Source organism: Armigeres subalbatus, chromosome 2, assembly GCF_024139115.2.
Source record: "Armigeres subalbatus isolate Guangzhou_Male chromosome 2, GZ_Asu_2, whole genome shotgun sequence".
In the NCBI taxonomy this organism is placed as follows: Eukaryota; Metazoa; Arthropoda; class Insecta; order Diptera; family Culicidae; genus Armigeres; species Armigeres subalbatus.
The window spans coordinates 567860-580033 of NC_085140.1; the positions used below are offsets into that span (position 1 = coordinate 567860).

The 12174-nt window shown below is 36.1% G+C and overlaps 1 protein-coding gene across 1 annotated transcript in view; it reads left to right on the forward strand.

Annotated features, from left to right (window-relative positions):
* The window catches only part of LOC134217379 (5-hydroxytryptamine receptor-like), a 54176-nt gene that overhangs the window by 34270 nt on the left and 7732 nt on the right, over nucleotides 1–12174 (forward strand). The window contains exons 5-7 of the mRNA XM_062696118.1: nucleotides 4815–5021; nucleotides 9230–9563; nucleotides 10742–10953. Of these exons, the coding sequence (XP_062552102.1) occupies nucleotides 4815–5021; nucleotides 9230–9563; nucleotides 10742–10953 (753 nt within the window). The remainder of the gene's footprint in view (nucleotides 1–4814; nucleotides 5022–9229; nucleotides 9564–10741; nucleotides 10954–12174) is intronic.

Sequence of the window (12174 nt, forward strand, 5' to 3'; positions counted from 1 at the left end):
CATATACAATGTTTTAAAAGAGATTGACAGAGTTGCTGAAAGAGAGACTGACAAATTGGTTGACAGAGGGACTAACATAGTGAAGAGACTGACAAAGGGATTGAAAGAGGGACTGACTTAGTGGTTGAAGAAGAGACTGACAGCTCGGTAGGAAGAGAGACCAACAGAGTGGTTGAAAGGGAAATCGACAGAGTGGTTGAAAGAGAGACCGATATAGGTAGATAAAGTGGTCGACGGAATGGTAAAAAGAACGACGGAACAAGTCAGACGGAAGGGTCGAAAGACAGACCGACGGAATGGACGAAAGAAAGACCGAAGGAATAGCCGAAAGAATGACCGACGGAGACCGATGGAATGGTCTAAAGTAAGGCTGGCGGAATGGTCGACAGAACTACCCACGGGACGGCCGAAAGAAAGTCAGACGGAATGGTCGAAAGAAAGGCCGATGGAATGGTCGAAAGAAATACCAACGGAATTATTTGATTGCGATTGAATCGTGAATTCAGACTAACCATCCTCTATTACTAACACAAATATTTTATCCTAAGGCAGTCGAGGAGATGCAGAAATATATTCAGTCTTTAGTAACCACGAAAGTGAGCTGTTGTTGGCGCCATTATCAACTTAATAAGCATTAGCTTCCGAAACGAGTACATTTCAAATGTACAATTTTGGATGTTATAATCAATCAGGGTATTAACATGCGCATGCATGCTGATTATTTGTTATTTCTGTTATTTAACAATGAACCTCTGATTGTTAAGGCCTAATCGTGCTAATTTGTAAATTTATTCGGGAGCTAAATCGGGAATCAATTTAATTTTTAATGAAATAATCATTTATTTCTCTACGGGCAACTATTTATGCATAACCTTTAAAGGCATACGTAAAGCAATCATCTGTTAGTAATGCTTTCATGCATTCCATGAATTTTTCACAAAGCTTTTTCATTACTTGGGTGATAAATTGACGTTTATTTTTGCAGCACATTAATTAGCTGATGACTAAGGCAAAGATAAACCAACCGAGATAAACAAACAGATCAAAAGAAGGACTTAGAGCATATTGCATTATTTGGCAAAACATTTTTCGACTTCGAGTTGAACATACTGGTTGAAAAGGATTCTCTGTTCCCAGGTATAATTGTCTCCAAACGCAACAAAAGCAGGGTTTCGCAGCATCCTAATGATAATCGGGTGTTATTAAAAATGTGGTTTCAAGCATTTAATGCGTACCCATTATCAAATTAATGTCGTGGTGCGATGATGTGACAAACATTTTATTGCATGTTTGAATGACTGAAGTTGTGCGGCAAACGACTTCATACATATATTAATCAAATGAATAAAATAAATCAAGATTAGTCTATTCAGCGACGCTGATGGCTTTCTCTTGATATCTTTGATATTTTTTGTATGCATTACCCACTTTTTCTGAAATAACAAAAAAAAAGTTTAGTTTTTTTTTGCCAGAGAAAAAAAGGTATTTTTTGCCAAACTCCAGAACATAACAACATAGTATATAGCCTTCAATCCAAAGCTCTGGTGATCCTTTAGCATTAACATTTTTACAAGAAGGATTTGAATGTCAAGAGATAGAAATCCAAAACTTTAAAAAAGAAATTAGGGCAGAAAAAATAAAATAGAAATTCTAAAATAAAAAAAATATTCGCATCAGTGGATAAAAATGGATGTATGTTATGCATAACCATAAAAATGCATTGGGGTAACGGTATCAATAATGGAGGTATTAGTGGATCCACGAAAAAGAATATTATTTTAAGAAATCGATAGATCTCGATAAATTGTTTTCAATAGTTTTTCAAGTGAAATCTTAGGATAAGTTGCATTTAACAGGATTTTTAAAGCACGACGCATCAACTGAAACTATTGTATAGTGTATAACTATGTTAAATCGCATAAAGACCCCACTACCTCCACTATTGATGCTGCCTCCACTAAGGGTACGGTTACTCTCTAAAATTAATACACCCAGGTTTTTTTTACACGGTTTGGTTCATAAAAGTTCGTAAAAGTAATAAATTAATGGAAAATTTTGTTGAAAATTCGCAATGTAAAAACAAACATTTATTATTTACAAATCTTACATGCAAAATGAACAGGGATCGCAATTCTCATTCATTATTACGAGCAGATAATGCTCCCTCACGTTGATTTTCGCCGTATGTACTTCAATGTACTACGCGTCTTCACGCACTATCCATACTAGAAAGCTGATTCGCCGACGCGTAGTGCGTTGTTCCCAAAGAGCTGCCAGCTTGAAGGCGTTTCGCCTCATGAGTTTTTCGGCAACGAAATATCACCACTTTTTTGAAATGTGAATATTATCAATATGATTGAGATGTTCTACAATTTTTAAATGGCATCAGCTAGCTATATTGTTTGATTGTTACATGAGGTAAAAATACCTATGAAAATCGTTACAGCTAAGAAATTAGAACAGTCTTTGATTTGGCAATTCACCGCCATTTTTGTTGATGCTCGAGGTTCTAATCCAGGTGCGGTCATAATATTTTTTTAATTGTTTACCGAAACAATCCATCAATTAGGTAAGATTTTTGCTCATATTCTAGGTTCGCTCTAGAGATAATATAGCACTCGCGAAGTACTGCAATGCTCATGGAGTCTCGTTTTCAATATGTACCGCAAGCAATGTTGTTCGAGTACAAAACACTCGAAATATTGTAGTTATCATTGAAATTTAATTGGCCTTTCTTCACTAAATGTTTTATGTTTTCATTCATATCATTTGAATTCCATATTGGGCTTCCATTTTTCCCGGGAATCAACTTCCCGGGAAACGGGAAATGAAATAATAATTTCCCGGGATTTCCCGGGATCCCGGGAAACAAAAAAAACTCTCGGAACTAATTCAAAATCGTAGTTTGAATAAAATAACGTAAAATATGATTTTGAAAATATACATTCGACATCAGGGAGGCTTGCTATTTTGTCCTCAAATGATGAAAGAGTTGTTGAAAGCCTGAGAATGTTTCTTCAGTTCGAAAAGCCTTAACTCCTTCTACATAACGTTCGCCATGTCATAAGTATCAGCATCTGCTCTGGCTCAAGAGTAAGATCTGCAGTGTCCTGATGAGCTCCACTATGTGCTACTTTTCCATATTTTTTTCGAAAACTTTTCCTGGTTGTATCCGCATTTTATTTCAGTTTTTGGACAACGACGGCTTCGAGAGATTCTTTTCTATTATAGCCAAAATATTCCTAACATGAACTATTCTTATACTCGACGACTTTTTTTTAGTTCATAGAATCTTCTGGTCAGCTTTGAAGGATAAACCATTTTTATTCATGTACGTCCACTTGAACACATTTTATATTTAAAGCAGATGAATGAAATATTTAAAATCAGAATTCTTCCATTCGAACTTAAAAAGAGCTTTCAGGCGAGTGTTTGATTGTCGTACTTTAATGATCCTGACTGTAACATTTTTTTTCAGTCAAACTTTGCTTGAAATTCCGAACAGCACCTAAAACGCATATAATTGCAGAAGTTTTGGGACTATTTGTTGTAAGACAGTTATAATGATCGCATACTAAAGACCTAAAATCTGTTTTCCATCAAAATCTGTTAGCCAACCAATATTATAAAATATTCGAATGAAATATTTCAGAAATATCGCAAAATACAAACGAGTCTTCGGAATGTGAGTCTGTTCGGGAATTGAATCAAAAAGGATTGGAGGTCTTAAAAAACTTTTGAGAATAATAGGACAAAGCGGTCACTGCTATTGCCTGAATATCTGCGATCATCGATAGCTCTGCTGTTTCACCACAGACATTTACCGATTTAGACGCTTACCGACGGTTTGAACCCTACTGAATAAACGAAAGATAGATACAAACTGGTTCTTTGTCTCGCCTCTCTTCAATGCGTGTTGGAATGCACCGTATTTCTGTTACATTTTCAGTTGTTCGGGGTTCTGCCAGATCACACCAAGCGCCATTAAAAATTTACCCATTTTTCAGCTCAAGCTTTCGTTTAGCAGATTAAAATGATCACAAATCGTATCAGATATCCCTTAATTCCATAACGGAGGATGCCCTACAACAAATGTATGTATGAATTAATGTGAAATGATTTCCGTTTTGCTTTTACCACCAAAATGTCACAAGTCAATAGAAAAGCCCCTTGGTTTGGTAGAACCTCGACCAGTTATAACTTGAATTATCAGACTTCAAAAGTGAAATAAATAGTGAGATGATGCTAGTAAAAAAATGTAATTGATACCCCAAAATCCGTTATCATCAAATTTAAAAAAATAAGACAATTATTACAAAAAAAATAGTATGTTCATTTCCCGGGAAATTCGGGAAACTGATACATAAATCCCGGGAATCGGGAATCCCGGGAAATATGATTTCCCGGGAAATCGTTTCCGGGAATGGAAGCCCTAATATTATCTACATACCTGTACTGATACAGGAAATTGTATAAATGTGCTACAGTTTTTAAAATGAGTCTACAGCTTTTGTGAACAAATCATTTTCAGCTACGTTTCATGGTAAATTCTATTTCGCAACTGTTTTTTTGTTTTTGTTTATGTTTACTAATAGAGGCGTTGATATAAAAAATACTTCAATTCAATTTTTGAACTTGGTTTCTAATGATTTGAACAAGTTTTCTAGTTTTCTTATATTTTACTATAGGTATCATGTTTCCATATAAGTATCCATATTCTGATAAGTAAATGTGTACGGCGTATTGAACAACATAAAATTAAAACCACTGACCTAGGGTGTCCTCATCAATTCTAAACAGTAATTAAATTTCAGGCGCTAGCACTCGAAATCGACGAGCAGTTCAGCATGTGCACGGTTCGGCGGGATCAGCAGCGACACGTGTTCACCATTTCGACCGTAATTGTTTTTGTGATTCCTATGTGTGTCCTGACGATTCTGTACGTTCTGATCGGACTGCAGCTACGCCGTTCGAAGGTCATGAAGCGTGGAACCGCACTGGGGAGCAGCATACGGCTAAAGGTAGGTAGCTAGTTACTGTTTGTTAATAAAACATGTAGGTTGAAATAATGAGCTAATTTGAACTTGTAATATTAATTCCTTTGATTCAGAGAAGAATCTACTTAAGGGGGTGGTAGTATGACCAAGACCCCGATTTGTTGGCTATAAAGATCTTCAAGATCTGAGCTCATAAATAGTTTAGGGTCTCTACTCTAATATTTATTAGGAAAAAGCTACTTCAATATTAATAGAAAATACTATCGCTAAGGCGGTGAATGCTTTGATAGCACGTGCTATTTGTATTGCGGATAAATTTTGCTCATCTGTTAGAGTCGATGGAAATGATCACAAAAGTTGCCATTGTATTATAAGGCACCAAATATTAAATAATCCGTTTACCATATGCTTGTGTTGAGTTGACAGATGAAAAAAAATCCGGTAGAATGGACGATTTTATGGCATCTGATCATGATTCCATTGGCATCTGGCCATGATTCGACTTTTTTTTGTAGTTCAATCAAATTAATTTGTCTATATTCCGGGTATTAAACCACCCGGCTTGGACATTAATTTACAATGTGCTGAAAACTCATATGTGAATATGTACATAATGTGGAAGATATTGATTTGAAAAATGTATTGCAGGTTACCACTTTTTCTTCGATGGGACTTAAACCGAGGGTCCAGATCAATGTATTAAAATCATCGCACAAATGAATACCTTTGCAGTCTACCTAATTTTGTTTTTGAGACTTTAACATGTTCCGTGATCTTGCTAGGAGGGCATGACAATTAAATAGAAAACAACCCATCGTTACTATCTGAACAATTTCACACAAGACCAGCTGTATAGTAATGGGCTGTCCATATACCACGTGGACAGTTTAGGGGGGCAAATGTCCATGGTCCATATGATTTTTTGAAAATTTATATGAACAAATGTCCACGCTGGGGGAGGGCCAAAACCTGTCCACGTGGTATATGGACAGCCCCATCAGAGCTTCAAATATTCGAATATTGTTTATGAAGCCCATCGGCCTTCCTTGTCACTTCGCTTCTAAACATATTCATATTCGGCTCTGTACCGTCAATTTTTGGAATTAATATGGGTCAGTGAGTGTTATGTGAATTTCACAAATTATTAAATAATCGTAAAATTGAACACATGTTTGAAGATTTAAATAAATACACACATAGATCGAATCCCGACATTCAATTGAGGGACATTTTTAGCGGCAAACGTCAGTATAATCAAGGCAAATTTTGTTTTTTTCGCGCGCAGTTACCATACTCAGTAGGGTGGTTCATAAAATTCATTTTGCTCCACAGCGCTTATCTGATTCTTTATCATGTTCTGAGTGTCCTCTGAATATTGGAGCTCATTTGGATTAAAACTGATTTAGCACAAGCCGTTTCAAGTTTGCATGTGGAGCGATTAATCAACTTGCGGTTTTCGTTGGGTGAAAGCTGTTGAGTATTCCTTTTATCTATGTAGGTTTTCTTTTAACCTGCGCCTCATGGGGAAGCGTTATTAACAGTATAATGAAAAAATAAATTTCTTCATACTAATTTGCATGCAAACTTGAAATCGCATGTGCTAAATCAGTTTTATTCCAAATGAGCTCAAATTTTCAGAGGATACTCAGAACATGATAAAGAATAAGATGAGCACTTTGGGGCAAAATCGATTTTTTGAACCACCCTAACTCAATGGTAATCAATTGAATGAATCTATGAAAAAGTAAACTGAGTAAGTTATTCTATGTTTTGAATAATCAAAACACGATTGTCAAAACTCGGATCGAATGTGCTTCATGAAAGTGAATATTTCATGCTCTTATGGTAATTCGTCAGTGTACTTGATGGAATAGTTTGGGTTCAAGCCTTTTCGGCAGTCGAATATTTTTTCGCAATATCTCATATAAAAATCACTTTCCATGGCTATCTTAACTATATGTACTATCGTCGGAGGAGACAATGGGTCTGGGGGTGAGAATGGGTCTGGAGGTCGGATAACAAAATCCTCCAAAAAAGTCTGTTAGAAAACAAACAATTCAATGTAGCCTCCAATCTCCAGGACCGATTTCAACCAAATTTAAAGACATGTTTATAGACGGAGAAGGAATAAACGTGAAAGTGTGGGGGTAGGGTTATTGCTGTTGTTGGAAAACGAACAATTTGATGTAACTTGAACGATTTCAATCAAATTCGGTACACATGTAAGCTGCTCAAGGATACGTTTATAAAGAGTGGGAGTGTCATTGGAAAAAGGAAGTAGTGTTTCCAGAAAATGAAAAGTTAGGAAAGTGCACGCATGGGCTGATTTACAAAAGGGAAGGAGGCGGAAGGAAGTAAAGAAGATGGAAAAAAATTACAGGAAGAAGGCTGCAGGTTGAAGATAGATGAAATAAAACTTCAAGAAGACAAATAAGAAGATCGATTAAGGAACAAAAAAAGTAAAATGATGAAAGAAGGAAGAAATAAATAGGAAGAAAGGAAGTATGGCTGTGGGATAAGAAAATAGAAGGAAAAAAAGGGTAGAAAGAGAAAGAAGAAGAAATATGGAGGATCGAAAAGGAAAAACGGAAGAATTAAGGAAGAAACAGAGGAAGAAGGAATATAAAGAAACAAGCAGAAACAAGAAGGTAAAGCGAAGAAAAATGAAGTCCCAAGAATGAAAGAAATACAAAAAAATCGAAGCAGAAAGTGATAAGTGAAAGTAATGATAAATTAGATAAATTAGATGGAAGAATAAATAAAGTAGAAAGATCTTAGGAATCAAGAAAAAGGTTGTGTAATGTTCAGCTCGAAAATTTTATTTTTTTAAACATATCTGTAGTGTTCAACCAAATGATACTTGGTAAAATGGCCATACCCCTAGTACGGTTACCTCATTGAGAAACCGATTACACTGGATTCTGTTTTTACACGATTTACATTTACTCAATTTTGAACTCATCCTGAATGTTTAACGCATATTATTATTATTATTAGTCTTTATTAACGTGATTTGCGGCCCTAGGCCGGCTCATCTTGTTTAACGCATATTAATTATCATGTGATTTTTCTTTGATTCATTCAGGATTTTTTTCACATTTGAGTCACACGACTCAAAATACGAGCGAAAAAAAAGCGTGTAAAAACAGAATCCTGTTTACAGCGAAAACATCGAGTTGCTTCTATGTATCTTCCTTTCAGTCAATGTACCTATGTGCGTTCCGAATTTACTTTCTAATCCTAAACAAAGCCTGAAAAATACAGCTAGTTAGAGAATAATTTATGAAGCCCTTCTCGTTGCACACTTTTTTACAATTACAAAAATATAATTCAATAGAAAAAAAGGATCGTTCGTATTGGACATTTAAATTAATTATTATTAATGATACAAAGACTTTCAGATACTAAGGTAATATTTTAAGCGATACTATAACCAAGTTTCGCAAATGAAGGCGACACCCTTCATCAAATGTTGAATCGCTTTCATGCGGCATGATTGTGTGAGATGCACGTGACGACGAGCTCAAGTTTCCTTTGTCAGAAAAAAACATAAAACGAGTGATAGTTCGTCACCCGTTAGGTCCATCGGAGCAATAGCTTTATCTCCACAAGTAACTTCCCCTAGAGTTGGGATTAATAAAACTGACATTCAGCTTGTCAGGTGATTAATCAAGTTTCGTCGATACGAAGTGTGCACACTGTACATATTCATTTATCTCAATTACGAAATTCAGAGCAATAGACGCCTTTGGTTTACTTATTCCAGATTGAGTTTGTTATTTATTGTTCCGATAATAAAGGTCTTGTTGCAGAGCATCTACCGGTGCAATTTTCACCTGAAAAGAAATTCCGGGGACGGTGAATGTTGGTTTAGGAAGAATGAAATAATCTTGATATCGCACGTAGAATACGAGATACAATGTTCATTAAGATCCACTGCCTTCTTTTATTTATTTTGCTCTTTTGCAATTGAATCCTTTTTCTAAGGGTCTATCGTATTTTGTTGACAGTTGTATAAATAATTCAACTAGTTCCATCATATTGCACTGGAGGAAAGCAATGGGGGCATGCTAGAATTTTTCCATTAGCCTTTAAAATGAACACACAAAACGTGACTTTTCATTGGCACCTATTCTGGTTCTTCTCGATTGCAGGAGGAGCCATGTGTATTTGATTCCATAACTGATTGTCTGGTTCTATTTCTTGCTCCTTCCCTTACCTTTTTTCCGCAGCACACAATTTTCAAGAAAAACTCCCACCGAACGATTGTTTCCATCAACTACCAGAATGATTCGCCCCAGCACTACAGTGAAAGCATGCTCATGCAGCAGCAGCCCCTCCAAGCTAGGATCTCTTTGCCCGGAAGCATCAATGCCAGTGGTAACAACGTAAGCAGCATGGTGGCTAACGATACCGGCATGGTTCCAATCGAGCGAAGCCTCATGGTAAACAACGTACACCATCAGTTGGTGGAGCAGACCAACTCACTGCTGTCTGAAGACGGGCGAATTAATTACTCCAACCGTGTGCAGTACCACAGCACCAGGCATGTGGTCAAAATGCTGGGTAAGTTTGATTAAACTATTAAACATCAACAACTTTGTACTTTACGGTTTAGCTGCCATAGTTTGATTCATTGTCGATTGGCAAATGTATTAAAAAGTGAAAGAATGATTCAATTTTTCATCTCACCCCAAAAGAAAAAAAAATAACACCAATTGGTCAGTAGTTCATGCTCACTGGTGATAAAACAAAAATTAGAAGATAATCACATTGCTTTTTTATTTGTATCAGCCTTATTCGATCAAAACTATTTGGATAGTGAAAAAAATGGAGGACAAAGCAATAAAGCCTTTATGAAAAAAGTTTAAGAAAAATGTTCGATTCTGTTGACTTATATGCTTACGAATAAAATGTCAAAATGAAGTCGAATAATATTTATATGAGATGCAGCGCCATTTTTTTTATTGCAAGCCAGAATGATCACGTCACAACAGGTCAATCAGAAACGCATTTGCATTAGCATTAAGAAATACGCACAACTACGTGGTGTCGTAGGTTGTCCTAAATGAGAAGTGGAACAGTTCAAATTTCTTATATGTTCGAGAATACCGGTACACAATTCTTAGAATATTTTTGGAATTTGTGGAATTGGTTGGGACTTTCAGATTATATCAAAACATTGACTTTTTTCCCGTCCACTACGTTTATAACTCGGCCGTGTTCCGATCACATTATTTGATCTTCTGTACTACACTAGAAACGTAGTATAGATTGCGGATGGGAATGATCCGAGACCTTAGATACTCTCATACCTGAGAATGTATTGAACCAAGATTTTATCTACTTTATTTATGTGATTGAACCAAGAAAACAAAAAAAACCTTATGGTGGACGATTCTGTTTTTACTGTACGATTACTGTTCATTACTAAAAAAGCATATCTCTTGTTTCTGTGCGCGTAAGATTATGTACATTTTTTCATCCGAAAGGCTTCGAACAAATTACTTCTAACGTGAAAGACCTAAACAATCAATTTCTTTTGCTGATTATAAACGGGTCTATAGCTATAGCTACGACATAACTTTTTTTCCCTAGCGTTACTGAAGTAATTAGAAAGTCATGCTTCGGTCGATAGTCCCGGGCAGCGCTCCCTATTTGACTGATGAACCCATACAAAATTAATAAATGAATGTCTGTCTACACTCGTCAAGTTGATTTATTCATTTGTTTATCCTTTCCAGTGGCCGTAGTGATAGCATTCTTCCTCTGCTGGGCTCCGTTCCATGCCCAGCGGCTTTTCGCGGTTTATGGCGGCGACCAGAATAATAATGAAGCAATACGAATAGCGTTCGAGATTGTCACTCACATATCGGGAATTCTGTATTTTGTGTCGACATGCATCAACCCTGTCCTGTACAACATAATGAGTCACAAGTTTCGGGAGGCGTTCAAGGTTAGTAAGTATGTATTTTTTTTTCATCTCGTAATTGCATTACTATTCAAACGTTTACCGTTCACTACTATTCCAAATTCCTTCTATCATCATTGGATAAACTTTTTTGATTAACTATTTTAGTCAAAATTGCAATCACTAGAAATGTATGCTTTATAAGAAAGGTCAATATTAGAAAAGTCCTGGTACTCAAAACTATAATATGTAAAACATGCCTGCCGTATCCTAACGGAACTATCAATTCTATACTTTCGCCTCTAATTCTATCATGAACATGTACGTCCAAGTTTGGAAGATGATATTAGCATTGTAAAACATCATCATGTAAAACAATTTAAATCGAAATTGGAACATGGGAAATGCGGCTCAAAAGCAAAACTATGACATAGTTGACGTTTAACATAAAGGCAAGGCATACCTTTGCACAAGAGCTGAAACTAATTTATTTTAAAGTAATGCGTAGTACACTGCCTACACATAAATTACCATGTTATTATTTTTGAGAAAAAGCATTTTCGAATCAATTTGTCCTATAAATGGCAGAATTTGAAAATTTTAAATAGTTGTACTGCCGTAATCTGAAAAAGTGACGTATTAGCCATTTTCCAAAAATGGTGTTAACGAGTAGTACTCATCGGACTCTTTAACAGAAAAATAAAAATCATGCATGTTGTAAAATGGCGCATACCGAAAGGCTATTATTTCACTCAGAAAACTATTTTTTTATGGATGGCTCAGAGCCTTAGTCTAAAGTGCACCAACACTACTAGCACTACCTCTGTCTCTGTCCCACAACCATGTAGGTACTTTGTCTTGGAAGAGTTCATCGTTGAGGCTATCCTCGCCGTCTCCAACTTCAATAGGACAAACGCCGCCACTACTGAGCAGCGATCGATTCCAATGTGGTCCGCAAAGTTAATTTTACGCGGTTTCGAAATCAATCAATTTATCAAACAACAAACGCAGGCTAATCATCTTATCAGTCGTTGGTCAGTCCTCAAGAAAAGTTGCTTGGTATTCGACAGAATACACGACAGAATGTTGTACGACGAGTTTAAAAGAGTAATCCCTCTGTAGTTGGTACAATATAGTTTGTGCTCTTCCTTTTATTTTGGGCTTATGTCATCCAATCAGGCTGTATGTAGTAGTTCTCCATCTCTCCATTCTCTTGATTGATTGAAGCATCTACTTTCTTCCAATTAATTTAAAAACACGTTAATG